Source organism: Eschrichtius robustus, chromosome 6 (genome assembly GCF_028021215.1).
Source record: "Eschrichtius robustus isolate mEscRob2 chromosome 6, mEscRob2.pri, whole genome shotgun sequence".
In the NCBI taxonomy this organism is placed as follows: domain Eukaryota; kingdom Metazoa; phylum Chordata; class Mammalia; order Artiodactyla; family Eschrichtiidae; genus Eschrichtius; species Eschrichtius robustus.
Window position 1 is genome coordinate 75,947,986 of NC_090829.1, and position 19,471 is coordinate 75,967,456.

General features: G+C 42.6%; 1 protein-coding gene across 3 annotated transcripts in view; it reads left to right on the top strand.

The window, feature by feature from the left end:
• SLC12A8 (solute carrier family 12 member 8) overlaps nt 1-9,847 on the top strand; it is a 132,457-nt gene extending 122,610 nt beyond the window's left edge. For all 3 annotated transcript variants that reach the window (XM_068546581.1, XM_068546580.1, XM_068546582.1), the window contains 2 exons: nt 5,994-6,054; nt 9,375-9,847. In XM_068546581.1, the coding sequence (XP_068402682.1) occupies nt 5,994-6,054; nt 9,375-9,540 (227 nt within the window). In that variant the 3' untranslated portion in view covers nt 9,541-9,847. The remainder of the gene's footprint in view (nt 1-5,993; nt 6,055-9,374) is intronic.
• The last annotated feature ends 9,624 nt before the right edge of the window (nt 9,848-19,471 follow it).

Genomic DNA, 19,471 nt, shown 5'->3' on the forward strand with positions numbered 1-19,471 from the left:
TTCCACCTAACAACAGCGGAATATATATTTTTAAGTGTACATGAAACATTTACGAGCATAAACCATGTTCTAGGACATTTTTTAAAGTCTAAGAAAGTTTAAGGGTATTCAAGTCAATTCAAGAACAAAAGGGGAAGTAAATTAGAAATAAATACCAGAAAGATATCTGGAAAATTCCCAAATATTTAGAAACTAAAGAACACTGAATAACACTAAATGACTAAGAACACTAAAGAGCACTAAGTAAACTAAAGAAACTAACTCATGGTTCAAAGGACAAATAAGTAAAATTTAAAAGTATTTTGAACTGAATGAAAATGAAAATATAACATCAAAATTGTGGGATGCAGCTAATTCACTACGTAGAGGGAAATTTACTGCATCAAATGCTTACATTAGAAAAGAAAAAAATGTCTCAAAATAATAACCCCAGTTATTATTATCTAGTTTCCCACTTAAGAAACTAGAGAAAAAGAGCAAATTAAACCCAAGTAAGAAGAAACAGGGAAACAATGAAGATCAAAGTAGAAATCAATAAAATATAAAACAGGGAAAAATAGAGAATGCCAGTGAAAGAAAAAGCTGGTTATGTGAGATCAATAAAATTCACAAACCTCTAGCCAGACTGATCAGAATAAAAGGAGAGGAAACACAAATGATCAACACCAGGAGTGAGAGAAATGACATAACTGGAGAGTCTACAGACATTAAAAAGGAAAATAAGGAAGTATTTTAAACAGCTTTATGCAATAAATTTGACAGATGAATTGGACAAATTCCTCAAAAGATACAAACTATCAAATATCAAAGCTCACTCTAGAAGACATATAGGGCTGTTTAGGTCATCTTATGAAAGAAATTAAACTTGTCATTAAAAAACCTTCCCATAAAGAAAACCTTGGGCCCAGATGGCGTCACTAATGAAACCTATCTAACACTTAAGGAAGAAAGAATATCAATTTGATACAAATTCTTCAGAAGACTGCACATCAATATCCCTCATGAACATAGATATAAAACTTCTTGACAAGACTTTAACAAATTGAATACAAAATAATATAAAAAGCATAATAATACATCATAACCAAGTGGGTTATCCTAGGAATTCAAGGTTAGTTTAACATTCTCTCTCTCTCTTTTTTTAAATTTTTATTGGCGTATAGTTGCTTTACAGTGTTGTATTAGTTTGTGTCTGTACAGCAAAGTGAATCAGTTATATGTATACATATATCCCCTCTTTTTTGGATTTCCTTCCCATTTAGGTCACCACAGAGCACTGAGTAGATTTCCCTGTGCTATACAGTAGGTTCTCATTAGTTATCTATTTTAGTTATCTATCAGTTCTCAGTAGTTATCTGTTTTGTACATAGTAGTGTATATATGTCAATCCCAATCTCCCAATTCATCCCACCTCTCCTTCCCCCCCTTGGTGTCCATACATTTGTTCTCTACATCTGTGTCTCTATTTCTGCTTTGCAAATAGGTTCATCTGTACCATTTTTCTAGATTCCACATATAGGCATTAATATACAATATTTATTTTTCTCTTTCTGACTTACTTCATTCTGTATGACAGTCTCTAGGCCCTGGTTTAACATTCTTAATCAATCAATGTAATTCACCATATTTACAGACTAGAAGAGGAAAACTACAAAACATTTTGAGAGGAAATTAAAGAAGAAATTAAAGAAATAAATGAAGATTTATACTATATTCATGAATCGAAGATTCAATATTCTTAAGATGACATTTCACCTCAGAATTTTCTATAGATTAGATATAATCCCAGTCAAAATCACAGCTGCCTTTTTTGTAGAAATTGGAAAGGAGATCCTAAAGTATTTATATGGAAATTCAAAGGACCTAGAATAGCCCAAGCAACTTCGTAAAAGAAAAACAAAGTTGCAAGACTTAACACTACCTGATTTCAAAACTAACTGTAAAGCTAAAGTAATCAAGACAGCATGGTATTGGAATCAAGATAGATAAAAAAAAATCAATGGACAGAGTAGAGAGTCCAGAAATTGCAAAGGCAATTCAGTGGAGGAAAAAAATAGTCTTTTCAGCAAATGCTGCTGGAACAATTGGAAATCTACAAGCAAAAAACAAACTTCGTACATCATACAATGTAAAAATAGCTCAAAATGGATCCTAGAAAATATAGGGAAAAAAATTGTGACTATGAGTGAGACAAAGATTTCTTAGATATAACACCAAAAGCAGGAAAAAAAATTGATAAATTGGACTTCATCAAAATTAAGGACTGTTCCTCCAAACACACCGGTAAAGGAATGCAAAGGCAAGCCACAGACTATGAGAAAATATTAGCAAATCACATGTTTGAAAAGGACTTGTATCTAGAATATATAAAAACCCTCAAAACTCAGTAATAAGAAAACAAAAAATTTTAAATGGGCATAAGTTTTAAATAGGTTTCAGCAAAGAACATATATGGTTGACAAATAAGCACGTGAAAAGGTACTCACTGTGATTAGTCATTAAGAAATGCAAATTAAAACCACAATATAATATTATTATACACCTATCAGGGTGATTAAAATTAAAAATACTGATCATGCCAAATGTTGGCAAGGATGTGGAGCAGCTAGAGCTATCATATATAGCTGATGAAAATGTAAAAATAATACGATCACTTTGTGAAACCATTTGGCAGTGTATTAAAAATATATATATCTGCTATATGAATTAGCCACTATACTCCTAGGTATTTACCAAAGAGAATTAAAAGCATACAGGCATACAAAAACGTGTATATGAATATTTATAGCAGCTTAGTTTGTAATAGTCAAAAACTGAAAACAGTTCACAATCCATCAACAGGTTACTCTATAAGTATAGTATAGCCATACAACGGAATACTATTTTGTAATAAAAAGAATGAACTATCGATATATGCAATAGCATGAATCTCAAAATAACTGTGCTGAGTGAAAGAAACCAGACAAAATGAGTATGTAATGTAATATTTTACATATATACATATGTAATTATTAAAAATGCAAACTAATCTCTGATGACAGCACTATCAGCGGTTGCCTTTGGATGAGGGTTGGGAGGTGGATACGAGGGAGGGAGGTCTTCTGACGTGGCTTGAGGGAGCTTTTGGAGGTGATGGATATGCTCATTATCTTGCTTTTAGTGATGATTTCACAGTATATGCATGTGTCAGCACTTACCAAATTGTACACTTTAAATGCATGTAGTTTGTTCTAAAAATGTACCTGGGATTTGTTTTAATCAGGTATGATAAGACACACAGACACAGAAATTATTATCATGAAGAAAGAAGTTTATACTCACATGCCTAGGAACAGGAGGATCATGCAGGGCCACAATGGAGAGGACCAGGGTTGGTCAGGAGGCAAAAGAGGAAGCGGGGAGAGCATGGCCCATAGCCTTTATTAGGCTTTTAGTGGGAAAGAATGGACAAGGCAGGTAGGTAGCTGAGTAAGTTTAGGATTAGGTAGTTTGAATAATTTCAGCGGAGTCTAGGTTATAGGGGTGGTCTCTAGTTGTCTGGTTTTTGGCCCTGGGGTGATTTAAGGCAGGGGAATATTGGCTTGATGTGTGAGAGCTTGATAAAGGAGATGGTTGGGGGTGTGGGCTCTGGATTGGTCGGTTTGTATATCAAAGGTGTGCTCGTAGGGGAGTTGTTTCCTATCTCTAGGAATAAACACCTCTAGGATCAAGACCCCAGTGAAATAGATAGCTAGTGGGAAGCAACCGCATGGCACAGGGAGATCAGCTCTGTGCTTTGTGACCACCTAGAGGGGTGGGATAGGGAGGGTGGGAGGGAGGGAGATGCAAGAGGGAGGAGATATGGGGACATATGTATATGTATAACTGATTTACTTTGTTATAAAGCAGAAACTAACACACCATTGTAAAGCAATTATACTCCAATAAAGATGTTAAAAAAAAAGAATAAGGAAAGGAAGAAAATATTATCAATACTCTGTTTACTGTATGTCAGTTATTCATCAATAATAAAGCTGTTTTTAAAATACATTCAAGAGCCCTTTTCATCAAAATTCTACAATGTCCCAATTTTTAAAATAAAGTAATTACGTAGTTTTAAGTCCTAACTAAATCAGATGGACCATAACAATCCAGGCAAACTGAAAAAAAATGCTTCCAAATTAGAATAGTCTGAAATACATTTTTTTTTGATGAAAGTTCATAATAATGCAATTGACAAGGAAATTTAGTTATTTCTGAGATATACATTTTAAAGTAATAACTAGAATTATGACTTATAACATTATACCAGAACATATAAGATTTTTAGAAATTTCATGTAATGTCTGAAACATTTATATTAACATATTTCCATACAAATAACCCAATGAAAGTTTAGTATTAGTTGTTTTGTTTGTTTGTTTTTTTATACTGCAGGTTCTTATTAGGCATCAGTTTTATACACATCAGTGTATACATGTCAATCCCAATCGCCCAATTCAGCACACCACCATCCCCACCCCACCGCAGTTTTCCCCCCTTGGTGTCCATATGTCTGTTCTCTACATCTGTGTCTCAACTGCTGCCCTGCAAACCGGCTCATCTGTACCATTTTTCTAGGTTCCACATACATGCGTTAATATACGATATTTGTTTTTCTCTTTCTGACTTACTTCACTTTGTATGACAGTCTCTAGATCCATCCACGTCTCAACAAATGACTCAGTTTCGTTCTGATATACATTTTTGAAAGAAATGTGCTTCAAACACTTGAATCACATGTACATTAAAAATAATGCTTTAGAAAAAGTCATACTAAGGGTCCTTATATCAGCTAATTTAATGGAGAGAATATATTTTAATTAACATAGTGATTACATCAGTGATTGCTTCTGAATTTCTTAGAAGTTAGTTTGATCCTAAGAAATTTAAATATTTCCCAGAAATTTATTTACAGGAAAGTATGAAATCAAATCTCAGGCCAATCTTCATCTAAAATTTAGATAATTTAGAATCTAAATGAGCATAAATAGGTAGGACCAGTTAATAGAATATTTATGTTTATTTTCTACATACACGTTATCAGCTGCATACTGTTGACATTAGTCAAGATTCTAACATAAGCCTCTTAAAATAATGCTCACTTCCTGATCATATATTGAACATGATCTAATTAACCAATTTCCAACCAGCCATATATATATATACACACACACACACACACACTCACACATATATATATAAAATATGTATCTGGTGGAGTGAATATATATAATTTGGAAAAGCATTTTATAGAATTACATTTCATTTGCTTTCCTAAAGTTATATATAATTCATTTTGTGAGATTTAAAAAAAACCTCACACCAAAGGAGGAATGGATTTAAAAAAAAAGCTTTTAAAAAAAGTTGATAAACCATATTCTAGACAGTGTGTCTGATGTCAGGATATTTGGTCACTATCAACAACAATCTCATTTCAAACTTCAGCACTAACATTTCCACATGTGGCACTGTTTGATTCACCCAGCACCTGAAGAAAACTTCCTAAGGGCCAGATCCTGTGGCTGTTGTGGGTGTTACCAGGCGAAAAAGATGTGCTTCCTGTCCTCAAAGAGTGTATGGTCTAGTAGGGGACTTTATAGTATCTACTTAAACACATAATCAGTTTGAATCTAAGGAAAAAAAGTATCAAAATTTAAAAAAATTAAAAATTCCTAAGACTGAAGTTAGCAAGTCCTCTGCTTCTTTCTCTATAAATGCATCCAGTTTCTTTCTTGGGATTTTGGAGTTTAGAAATCAACTTTTGGAAAGTACATATAAGTATGAAGTCCTTAGCAGGTTGCTGTCAGAGTATTACAATGAATGTTGTTTGGGTTAGACTGAAAAAGGAAAAAAAAATTTTTTGTGCTATTGTGTGTGTGTGTCGGGGGAGGTATATTTATCCCATTAAACCTGGGATTCTAGATGCATACATAGAGCCTTCATAAATATTTATGTCTGTGTCTTCCCTGCAGGTTTAGCCTCCAACTTCAGCCTTTTCAGATGGATGAGGTCTCTTCTGATCCCCTCCTACAGGTCTGTGCCAATTTGGGGCCTGGATGAGGGGCCTGGGACGTGGTAAGGGTGTTCCATTTCTAGCTGGGCTTGGGTGAATTGCAGTGTGAATACCTGACAATTGAGAACCTCAAGGAAACTCAGACTGCTCCTCACTGCCCTCCACCACCCAGCCTCCCTGCTTTAGCTTCTCAGAAGCTTCCTCTGGCCCATGTCTACTTGTCTTCTTATCCTCAGGAATCATGAACAGAGGCTTTCTTTAGAATCTGGTTGCAGAGTGATATAAGTCAAGAGAGTTACTGTCAGTGAGTTCACAGTCTAAGACACACTAGCATTAGTACTCACACACAAGACCAAGGCCCAGAGAACTCCCATTCTTCCATCTCAAGTCAGAGGTAGTTGACATGACTGTATTGGTGAAAGTGCAGAGGCCAAGTACAGAAACAGAGTAGCGATCCTGCAGGATTTCTGTGGGACCTCCATGCTCAGATATTCAGGGAAAGGGAAGAACAAACTTTCCTGAGAAACAGGAGAAGGCCTCACAGGGAAGGGAAGCTTTCATGAGTTCCCTAATCTCTCTCCTCCTCTTCTACCCTTCCAGTGCCAATGCCTCCTCACCTTTGAAGGCCTCAAGACTCTGGGAAATTACCTCCCTCCCCTTTCAATATCAGTGAGGAGCCAAAGCTACAGGCTGGGAAAATCCAGGCAGAACCCAACTAAGTGTTTATTTGGTTTCATTTTGTTGGTTTGTTTTTGAAACTCTAGAAGTCTGGGTTGCCCTTGCCAATATTTCCACCTTCTATGCCCAGACGTTGCTGATGGATTATGGGACCCTTTCCCATTGATCCCAGATGTAAGTTCAGAATTTTTTTCCCCATTTTTTTTATTGTGGTAAAATACACATACCATAAAACTTATCATCTTAACCATTTTAAAGTATACAGTTTAATGGTATTAAGTACATTCATACTGTTATGCAACCATCACCTCCAGGCACCTCCAGCACTCTTCATCTTGCAAAATTGAAACTCTATACCCATTAAACAATAACTCCCCATTCCTCCCTCCCAAGAATCCTTCTTAAGACAACTCTTTATAAGCGCTGCCAATCTGTTCAAGTTGGCCCAAGAAATGAAGGCTGGATCCTAGAGAAATGATGATGAAAGGAGCAGGAGCCATGGAAACCAACAGGGAGAGGGCTGGCAGGGAGAGTGGTGTGTAGGGGGGTAATTCCCTGCTGTTTGCTTGGAAGCTGGGCTAAACGTCCTGTGTGGAGCTGTGGTGTGGGTGTGTCACCTCTCTGCCTCTCTTCCAGGCTGAGGCACCAGGTTGGGTGACTCTGAGATCACAGCACTGATCTGAGATCACTGCACTGATCCATTTTCCCCAGCCTCCTAGGCCTGAGGGCAAGTAGAGTTTAAGTGGAAATAGATTCTGTGTGAAAGGTGCCTGCAGATTCTGGAGCTACAGGTGGTGTGTGGTTGAGAATATTTGGCCTTATCTGATTTTACATGAATATTTTTAGGTATTGTAGGCTTTGAAAGCCTACAAATGACCATGGGAGGTCACTACTCCTTTTTGGACTCTGAATTTCTGGAATTTCACCTCTGAGGTCACTGTTGTGCAATGTGGAAAGAAGAATGTATTAGGAGGAGATTATTCTTAGAAAAGGGCAGTACTTTGGTTGGAAGAGAACCTAGTCCACACTATTCATAGCTCTGTGGGCTTGTGGAGTGGTTGGTGGAGGCCTCAGCTAGGTCTCAGTGTCAAATTTGCTGGCCTCATCATGGTGACTGAGCGATATTTTGTGATAGTTGTTCAGGAGGGTGAAAGGACCAAGAAATGGAGATCCATTTAAAAGTAGAAACTGGTAGCTGTGTTTTCTCTTTTGTAATTTTGAGTTTTTTTCACACCTGTTGCCCCAGATGCTCTTCAAAACCAAAGAAGAATAATATTGTAGGGTGTTGTGGGCAAAGGAATTTGGCTGTTACTTCCTCTGTTACACCTGCAGTTCTCAGAATTATGTGAAATTAAGCCTGACCTTAAGAAAGCTTTCTTTCCTGAAGTCCTAGCAACTGCCCAGGTGAGAACTCTTAGGCCATTCTAGACTAGAAAGTGAAGTGTGCTATTTCCCTGAACTCAGAAAAATACGATGGTTTTACCTTAAAAAAAAAAAAAAAAAGAAAGCATTTACAAGAAAGTTCACTGGCAAAAACACATGTTGACTGGTATGGCATTTCTGTCACTTCCTAACCTTACTTCTTGAAGATTCAACCTTTATAGAAGTTAATTCATTTCTCAGAAAACCTCAGCCCACCTAATTTAGATGTGTTCTCATCAAGCAGCTGCAAAGCCTTAGTTGTGTGATCCAAACTTCTATAACAGCACGTTTTTCTAGTCAGTGAAGCTTTCTGCTTAAGTTCCACAGATTTATAACAAGGTTTCTACCAGTTTTTTACATGTATCAAATATATTCCTTATTTAAACAATTGAACGCTGCTACTTATAAAGCAAATGATTCTCTTAGGGTAAAGTTTTAAGAGAAAATCTATGCCTAAGGTGTGATTTCAGGACCTAGCATAGGTGGAAGGAACTAGAAGGGGCCTGAGAAGGTGAGGAAATAGAGGCACAAGGAGGTGAAGAGGTTTGCCTGAGGCCACCAGCCTGATTGGTGGCAAAGCTGTGACTGTCTCTGTCTTCTATAGATACCCTGGCTGCCAGGATGGTCTTTCCTTACTCCTTTCTGCTGTCAGCACTTTCTTCACGCATCCCTAACATTTTTCTTTACCAGTTTATTCCAGCTCCAACTCTTATGTGGACCCTTCAGTGACAGTGGAATCTGTATTGGGACTCGCTCTTTGCCTTAGGCCAGCTTGGTGCCAAAAGCCTTTGCACTTTACCGCGTAGCTGCTTGCTCTGTAAACCTCGGCTCTGGAGATCATTCCTCACTCAACTTTCTTTCCAGTGAACCAAAGCGAAGGTTTCTCTTTCTACTCACCTCAGCTTTCCAGCCTCTCCATTCCATTATTTCATTTGACAAGAAAGCCAAGTAAAGCTACAGAGCCCCAACACAACAGCATTTGGAAGGTTATTTTTATAGTTTTATACATTTCTACTAAAAGAAGGTAAGTGTCACTCTTTGTTTGATGCTTATTTCTCATACTTTGGGTCCATGAAGTATTGTACATATAGCTTTCAACAGTTATGTTGTTTAATACATGTTTAGTAATAAACACGATGACATTTTTGCAAATCATTTCTCCATCCCAGAGGAGACTTACTGCCACTGGTTAGCGTTTGGTCTTTCCTTCTGACCGTCCTCCGTGTTTCTCTCACCAAAGGAACCTGCGATCCCCCCGAGAGCAGATAATTTTGGCGCCGTCCCTGGCTAGGGTTGACATGGAGATGACTCAGCTCACCCAGGAGAACGCAGACTTCGCCACCCGGGATCGCTATCACCACTTCTCCCTCGTGAGCCGGGAACAGCTGATGATGCCTCGGTACTAGAGTACTGAGTCGTCAGTACTAGGCAGCCTGGGACCCTCCCCTCGTGTAGCTGTCCAGGGTACAGTGGACCCAAATCCCAGAACCTTTGTGAAGCTGGTTCTCCTCGGTAAGAAACTCAAAGACCTGTCCTCCCCCTGTCATTTTGGATGATGGAAATGTGCATTCTGGTCTGGAGCACCGCGGCTAACCAGGGGACCCACTGCAATGGCGGTGGCCCCTGAAACACGCCTCCAGTCTGAAGAGCTCCATGTGGACACCAAGACTTGCAGGTGTCCAGACCAGATTGCTTGTTCTGAGTGCCACAATAAATGGTTATTTTAAATTTTATTTTATTATTTATTCCTTGAATAAATAATATGCTTACATGGTTCCAAACCCCGAAGTAGAATCGTATATATAGTGAAAAGTCTCCCTCCCATCCTTGTTTGTCATCTGCTCAGTTCCCACCCCCTGCCCCAGAGATAACCACTATTCTTAGCTAACGCTCCCCACATTTCGTTACGAATGTACAAGCAAATAGGAATGTGGATTTTTATTACTCCCTTTTCATCCACAAAAGGTAGCATATCATACATGTGTTCTGTACCTTGCCTTTCCCCTTAACAATCTATCTTGGAGACATTTCCATATCAATACACATGCCGTTTCCTCATTATTTTTCATTATATGAATGTGCTATAGTTTATTTCATCAGTTCCACAATGATGGCATTTGGATTGTTTCCAGTCTTTTACTATTACAATCAGTTCTGCAGTGAATAATCGTGTTCATATGTACAAGCATGACGAATATCTGTAGGATAAACTCCCAAAAGTGGAATTGCAAGATCAAAAGGTACATGCATTTGTAAGCTATTATTGTTTAGTGAAGGTCTTTTTAATTAAAAAGTTAAATTACCATGAATTACTTAATGGTGACTCACATTCTCAAAAGCACGTGTGGTGCCCCGCACTCTGGACACCTTTGCAGCTGTTTTGCAGTATGAACACATGAGGGGACAGGACAATTTTGGTTCATCTATGAGCTCAGTGTGGCATTCATCACAGGCATCCAGTCTGGGGGCCGGGGCCGTGGCTGCGCCTGCATGAGTTCAGCCCTGGCCCAGAGTTGGTGGTTTCACCACTGAACCATGGAGGGAGGTACTGTTGGATCAGTTCTGACCTCTTTCTTCTGTAATACAGCTTCTCAAAGTCAGTGTGCTAAGAAACCTGGGAGGCTTGTTAAAAGTGCATATTTCTGCAGCTCAATCCTGGAGGTAAAGCTTGGGGGCAAGTCGTGGACTTTACATTTTTAATGAGTGCCTCAGGTGACTCAACACAGGTGACCCTTGGACACCATTTTGAAAAACGCTGACCTGTTGGATGAAACGGGCTTAAAGCAAGTGGGGGGTGGGAAAGTCATGATTAGGGGCCAGTTAGGTCTCAACCTTCTCTCTTAGAAAGTGAGACCTGTTGCTAGTTTATGCTTACTGTTCACAGTGAGATCTAGTTTATAATTACTGTTCATGCACCTTTGGTGTTAAATACCAGACTTCCAAACATCATTAGAAACAATGTAAAGAAAGCAAACACTGAGTTAACTATAGGCATATGGGAAGTCATTAAAGACAATATTCATGAAGGGCTGAGTTGGTGTTCTCTGAAGGCCCTTTTTGAGAAGAAGCCGCACTAGTTTCCTGTAGCTGCTGTAACAAATTACACAAACTGAGTAGCTTAAATCAACAGAAATTTATTCACTCACAGTTCTGGAGACCAGATGTCCAAAATCGGTATCACTGAGCTGAAATCAAGGTGTTAGCAGGACTCTGCTCCCTCCAGAGGCTCTAGGGGAGAATTTGGTCCTTGCGTGTTCCAGCTTCTGGTGGCTGCTGGCATTCCGTGACTTGTGGCCACATCACTCCCATCTTTAAGACCAACACCTGCAAATCTCACTCAGTGTGACCACATTGCCTTCTCCTGTGTGCACCTTACGTGGGCCTCTGCCTCCCTCTTATAAGGATACATGTGATTGCATTTAGGGTCCACCCAGATAATCCAGGATAATCTCCTCATCTCTAGAGTCTTAACTTCATCACGCCTGCAAAGGCCTTGGCAAATGAGGAAACATTCCCAGGTAACACAGATTGGGTTGTGGATATATTTGGGGGAGCCATTTTTCAGCCAGCCACAGAAGGCTTTACTGATTCAGCTTTTTGCTTTTTTGAATTCTGGATAACAAGCTAAAAAAGTATCCCCTCGGAAAAAGATGGTCCTGAGTTGGAAAACCATATACAGCAGAAGATTCAAGTATCCAAGATGAGAACTTTCCCAATATGATTAACTTTATGGAAAAGAGTAAGAGAAGAATGGGTATGAGAGAGAATTCCAGCATTTGACTCGGTGTTGAGGGTACTGAAATGGCAGACGCTAAACAGTCGAACCTCTACTTAGGTCCAAATATCTTGTATTTAAACAAAACTATATTGTATAAATAGTAATCAGTAAAGCAGTAACAGAGTCATAGCCTGGGCTCCCCAGAAAGCAGAAGTTCATGTGCTATTGCTTTACTGGGGTGTACATCCAGGGAAGGAGTGAGAGAAAAGAGTGGTACAGGTGAGGAGGCATGACATTGGGTTAGTGACCCTTTAGTATCATGTGCAACGGGACACTTAGTCTCAGAGGACCCTTCTGAGAGATGACAGGAATACCTGTGTCTCATGACCCCCTTGCAGAGGGAGGAAGGGATGAGAATTCATCCACTGGTTCCTGTTTCCCATAGTCAAAGGCTAGCCTTGAGGGGCATTAACACGCGCCCCCCGCCACCCCGCACTTGTGATTTGAACTTGTGTGAGTACCTAGCGAGTTCTGCTGCAAGCAGCTACCCTGTGGGCATGAGGCACTGTTGGATTTGTGTGCATTAAATTGACTGGAGCCCGGTAGAACTGGTTGCTGTGGTGTTGGCTGAGATGGACCAGCCTCAGCTCCAGAATCAGGTGGGGCAGAGGGGACCTGAGGTGGCATATAAGAGGTATCGTGTACTGTCCGTGTATGACGGAGGTCAGCAGTAAGTTCAGGTTGTCAGAGAAGTGAGACAGACGACACTGGATCATTCAGAGAGAGTTCGGTTATCTAAAGAATGCTAAAAATGCCAGCACAGTCAGGATATTTGGCAGTGAGACTAGCAACATTTTCTTAAAAAGACAAAGGGATGGATCCCTAGACTAAAGGTCTAACCAAGGCGTGCACAGTTGTAGGGGAAAACGTCGGAAGGAGTGAGGGTCATATTAGAACTTCTGGGACCACGAATGTCTCCCTTCAGGCCACACTGTTTACGAATTTATCCGTCTAATGATCCATCCATCCCCCAGGCCATCTAACCATCTACCCACTCACCCATTGATCCAACCATTCACTCAGCCATCCACCCACCCTCTGACCCACCCGTTGGTCTACCCATCCACGCACCCATCCATGGCTGGAGCAATTGTACACGTGCCTGAGACCACCTCACCTGAGCTGAGTACACCTCACCAATCTCAGAGCTTTATAATGTAAAAATATGATCGCAGGCCATTCAGACAGAAATGAACTAACTCCTCAGTCACCACCCTCAAACTTTCAAGGTGAGTACCGCCCAGTTCTAGAGCATTCTTGAACTCAGGACTAGGAACCAGAACAGGGGTCAGTTTCTCAGATGTCTCTGGGAGTCATGCTAACAAGTCCTCTGACCTACACAATAGGGTGCATCCTGCACAAACGATTATAAGTCAGCGTGGAAGTTTGAGGTTCAGGATTTCATCGTCCTACCTTCCGTCCAGGTTTCTGATTGAGGAAGTATATTTAAGGATGGGAAACACTGTGCCAGTTTACGTATTGATACCTGGACAAGGGTACAAGGGTGGTAGCAGAGAATGCAGCTGAGGTCAGAAGGTTGAAGCAAAGCCTGTAATGTCTAACTTTCTTCCTCTTGAATCTAAGAATCCACTTCTCTCAGACCCTTGAATGAGGAGCTGGAATCAAGAGAGAGAATGACCAGCTGGGCTCATCACCTAATAACACGTGGGCAGAGATCATAATGTGATCACCTTTCAGCTCCAGGCTCTACCTGCCAATGAACTGTGGCCCCAGACCTGACCAATCAGACTGGCCTCCCCCCTCCCATGGGGAGGAGCTAATACTGACTGATAGACTGGTGGTGGGGGCAGAGGTGTTCCCTCTCCCTCTGGTATAGCAGGAGGGAGCTTGGGTGGTAGCTCCATCCTCTCCATGGAGGAGGAAAATGAGGAGAGCTAAAGGAACCCCAGTAGCAGTGAGAGTAGTGACAGAGGTAGACACAGGGTCTGTGGGTGGACAGAGGAGCTCTAAGCCATTCTGACAGTAGTCAGGGAGGGCTCCCTGGAGGAGGACATATCTGACCTCATTCAAGCACTTCATGGGCAGAGAGGAGGGGCAGGACATTCTCAATGGAGAGATCAGCGTGATCAAAGGCGTCTGGGGGCTGAAGGGTAATTGAGGATTTCAAGAGTGTCCGGGTGGGGCCGTGCAAGGCAGGGGAAGTACTGGAAAGGCAGGCAAGGGTCAGATCTGGAAGGGGCTTGCTACCTCTCTGTGTGGGCTACGGGAACGAGGAGGTAAAGCTGAAGCGTGATCATAAAAATCCATCCTCAGCCTTTTCTAGGGCTTTACCAGAAGACCCTTGTAAGAACTCAGCGTGATCCAGGCTCAGAAACAATCCAGCTTCGATCTGCTCTTTCGCTGACGTTGTGTTGCTGTTCCTGCTCTGCTTACTGGGGAGGGGAGAGAGGGCCAGTGGGGGGCGTCCCTCCTGAGGTCAGAGCACGTGGGAGGAGGGGAGGAGGAACCAGCCCTGAACTTTGCAGGGGCAGGGACTGGTCCTTGGAGGTTCCCAGAGGCCCCCCCTAACCCCGCTCACTCCCTGTATGCTGAGTACCAGCTGTCCCAGTGCCTGGTGGGTGTGGGTTGTTGGGTGGGAGGAGCGGGGTGGAGATAGGAGCAAAACAATTAGAACACGCAGTCCTGATGTACTACTTTCCTATTGCTGCTGTAACAAATTGCCACAAATGTAGTAGCTTAAAACAACACAGAAGTACTCTCCTACGGTTCTGGAGGTCAGAAGTCCGAAATGGGTCTCACGGGGCTGAAATCAAGGCATCAGCAGAGCTGGGTTCTTTCTGCAGGGTCTAGGGGAGAACCTCTTCCCTCGCTCTTTCCAGCATCTAGAGGCTGCCTGCATTCCTTGGTGGTTGCCCCTTCCATCTTCAAAGCCAGCAGTCCGCACTCCCATTGTCTCCCTCCTCTGCTTCTGTCATCACATCTTCTCTAACTTTCCTGCCTCCCTCTTCTGCTTTTAAGGACCCATGTAATTAGATGGGCCCACCTGGATAATCTAGCATAATCTCCCCATCTCAAGAGCCTTAATTTAATCACATCTGCAGAGTTCCTTTGGCCATATAAGTAACTATTACATAGGATCTGGGGATTGGCGCCACCGTTTACTAGCTCTGTGACCTTGGGTAGGCTTCTTAACCTCTCTGTGCCTTGATTTCCTTCTCTGTAAAATGGGAATTATAATTCCTGCCTGCCTCCAAGTGAATTTGTGAGTACTTAGTAAAGTGAGACTCACACTTTTTTTGGAGGAAGTCAAGGTGGAGGCAGTGTCATAAGTGTTCTCCCACCACCCCTACTAATTCCATGTCACTTAATGTGGGCAACATAGAAAGAAAAAAAATCAGTGGGAACTGTAGTGGTTCTTGGCATCTGCTAGCCTGAAGTTTCAGAGCAGGGTGGAGTTCTCCTGCTTCAGCAGGCCACGCTATATCTTGTCAGTGGCAGACAAGGTGGGACCTCTTATCCAGCCACCAGCAGCACTCTCTGCGGCATGCATAGTCAGGGCACGGGGAGCTGGCAGTCGCCACTTGCTAACCACCGTTTCAGCTCTGCCTCCCCCTCCACTCCCTTGGCTAATCAGACCCATTTGGCCACGTCCCTATACCACTGCTCTCAGCCTTCTCCATTCCCTTCCCAGAGCCTTGGGGAATTTTCTTAAACATCAGAAAACCTATCCCATCTCCAGTTCTTTTGAACCAAGGTTTACTGGAGAGCAGACAACCTGCTTTTTGCTATGTCTTATCTCCTCCATGTCCACATGGGTGCCCTGGAGGAGAGGATCAGAAGTGGCGGTTGCGTGACCTTGTTAGTCCGTACCGTTTGCACTTCTCTGCAGACAGGCAGATGCAGAAGTCTGTGCTCGTCACACGCTGCTCAACATCCCTGCATCGGGGAGGTGTGCCTGGGCTCCTTCGAAGGGGCTCACAAAGGAAAATAGATGCCAGTTTGTCAGTCTGAGGAAGGAAGTAGAGGTGTAAGCCCCTGACTCTTGACAAGGTACTCTTCTTGGAGGGGAAGGTCACATGCAAGTCAAGGGTGAAGCAGACGGCAAGGAAGGCCCACCAGCATCAGGGGGTCCGCAGCTGGCTGTGGTCCTGGGTGTGCAGCCCATCTCGCAGCACCAAGGCTGGTGCCCTTACTTGTCCCCTAGGCTGCTGGGCTAGGTGAGTGCACGGCAGATAGTGGTTGACTACTCACCACCATTCATTGAGGTGAGGGTGGCCACAGCCTCCTTCTGAAAGAGGCAGGGCGGGTCTCTAAATGGGAGTCTCTAAAATAATGGAGAGCCTGGTTTTTTTTCTCCCTTTTTAAATTGTGTTTCTTTTTTTCCAAGTTTTACTCCAGGAAAAAAAAACAAAAAAACAGAAAAAAGGGGAAAATTGTGTTTCTTTGAAAACACACACACGTGTGTGTGTGTGTGTGCATGTGCACTTTCCTGACTGTTTGTTAGAGATGCCTCTCTATAAAAAGAAGCTGGACTTACCACATGTGAAGACTGGCTTGAATTATGGGCCATGTGGTCTACATCAGATTCACTTTGGGCAGCCCTGAGGGTGAGTAGCATTTCAAAGGATTAGCAGTCATCCCCCAGCCGCCAGCAAGAGGGCTCGATGAATGCTGATCTGTGCAATGTGACATAGACCATATGTGTTAAGAGGCTGAGGTTCAAATATGAACCCCAAACTGAAAGTCACAAGGACAGACACTGGCAACGGCAGTGTCCATTTTTAAGTGAACTGCTTGGCAGACCGGCAACTCTGTGTAACTCTGTGTGTCTGTATTGGTCAGGGTGGGCTTGCTGCTGCAACAAACAGCCCTCAAATCTCAGTGACTTGACACTTCATAAATTTATTTCTGGCTTCTGTTCCAGTCTGATACAAGTCAGAAGGGGGAGGGGAGCTCTGCCCCACACTGTCGTTCAGGGACCACTGTCATTCTGTTTTGTAGTTGAACATCTTCTAGGCCCTCGGAATCTTCCCCTGAATTCTCAGCACCCCGTTGGCAGGTGAGAGAAGAAAGGGAGGCTGCTGTGGCAGTTTCAGGGGCTAAAAGGGCTCATATCACTTCCTTCCACTTTCCATTAAGAGGCTGGCTGGGAAATGTGGGCCAGCTCTGTGCTCAGGGAGACGAGGGACCAGGTTTGGTGGGCATCTGGCCAGTCTGTGCCACTGTGCTCAGGATGAGAACAGCTGGATTGGGTTCTTCACTGATGGCAGTTGAGTGAGTCTCCTGATCTGCCCTGAGTAGGTTTGCCCCTTCAGAGCTCTGTCTTTTGTGAGAATTTACACATTTGATCCAATGATTCTGCCATTCCTTAAATCATGCTTGGAATTCCATTTTCAATATTCTCTTCTGAGCCTTTGAATAGTCTCATGAATGACAAGTTTTTGTCCTTTGAGGGTTCATTTGATTTCTGGAAGCATCAAAAATCATTTGGAACCAGATCTGGGAATGAGGGGACCGATCAAGCTAAATCGTCTCTTTGGGTCAAAAATGAGGTGTGACCATAAAGCAAACTGACTCCTGAAGCAATTTCTAAAGATGAGATGCCAACACAACACGTTTTGAGGACTGACAGTGTCACTGGAATAATTTTATAAGGCCTCTCAAGGTGCTGATTTGAAGGAACAACATTTATTTAGATAAACTGTACGTGTGTGTGTGTGTGTAGTGAGTGACTCTGTAGTTTTGGTTCTGCTCATCTTTTATTAATGATCTGTGTTGGTCTTTTTCTGCCCAACCAGATTGAAAGACCTTCAGTAGTAGAGGTGTATCTTCAGTTATAAATCATCCCAATTCATGGCTTTAAGTATTTTTTCTGTGCCCTGTCAACCCATCCAACTCATCACGGATTCATTCAGTCACTCACTTAGCAAGTATTTATTGAATGTCTATGTGTGCAAAGCCACGTGTTTGTTTTTTTTTTTGATTCAGAAACTGTGAAAACAGATGACAGCAATTGCTCCCCCAGTAGCCTGCAGCTCAGTTTTTAGGAGTATTCTAGGATTAAGAAGCAGGAAATGGGCACAGACTTCTTGGCTGGCTAGGAGGAAAGGAAATGGGACTTGGAATAGACTGCACTCGGATGGTTCAACCAAAATGTTCTGAGAAGAGTAATTATTCACATTTTCACGGACTGAGGACAATGCATCACCTCTTCTCTGGGTGATGGTAAAAAATTCCTGGGTAAATACAGTGCCCTGGAAAATCTTCACGTCTGTTTTAGAATTAGTCATGTTACCCCAAGACATCCAACCTGAGTTTCTCTTTTCCTCGTGAGCAGTAGGAGGAAGTTTAATGGATAGGGGTGGACCCTGTTCTATGGCTGCAGTTCTAGGGACAAAGTTGGGGATCCCATTGTTTCATCACGCAGCCGCGTTCAGAGATGACAAAGTCTTATTTCTGAAAGCGTGGTTCTCAGCTCACTGGTGTAAAAAATGACCTGGGATGCTTGCTAAAATGCAGTTTCCCGGGCCCTTCTCAGACTTACTAAACCAGAATTTCTTGGGTGAGGCCTAGGACATACTTTGTTTACTATTAATTTTTATTGGAGTAGAGTTGCTTTACAACTAGGACATACATTTTAAATTTATTTATTTATTTATTTATTTTTGGCTGTGTTGGGTCTTTGTTTCTGTGCGAGGGCTTTCTCTAGTCGTGGCAAGCGGGGGCCACTCTTCATCGCAGTGCGCGGGCCTCTCACTATCGCGGCCTCTCTTGTTGCGGAGCACAGGCTCCAGACGCGCAGGCTCAGTAGTTGTGCCTCACGGGCCTAGTTGCTCCGCGGCATGTGGGATCTTCCCAGACCTGGGCTCGAACCCGTGTCCTCTGCATTGGCAGGCAGATTCTCAACCACTGCGCCACCAGGGAAGCCCCAGGACATACATTTTAAAGTAACCCCTCCCGCAGGTGACTTTCTAAAGTTTGAGAAGCACAGGTGGAAAGGCTTTGAGCTGACCTGAGTCTGAGGCCTCTGGTCTCCATGAGCTCCAGGCTCTGTGATGGGCAGCAGTGGTCCCAGACCAGAGCTCCGTATGCTATGTGCTAGCGAGGCATGCTGGTCCGTGCTGGGGCCTGATAAACCAAACTGCGGGGGGCACATCCATGGGCCGCACACTTAGCCAGAGACAAAGCACTGCAGAACCTCGTTCCACTAAGAACAGTGGAGTTGGGCTACATGACCTTGGTGTGCCTGTGTGTGCACAGGTGTGTGTGTTTGCACCTGTGGGTCTGTTTGTAGCCCTGGCCATACAGATTTTGTTCTCTCTGCCACCAGGGGGTGCAGCCCCACCCCTTACCTCTCAGCCCAGCCCCCACCTCCTTCCTTCCTTCCTTCCAGTCCCACCTGCAGGTGGCATCCTGCAATTCATGGTCAATCTTTATAAATAAAAAAATCTTCACTGAGCCAGGTGTTACGCTAGATACCCATATTCATTGTTTCATTTGATCCTCAGAACAACTCAGTGAGGTAGGACTGTTATTTCCTCCGTTTTACAGATGAAGAAACTGAGGCTCAGGAAAGTTAAGTTATTAGCTAGTAAGTG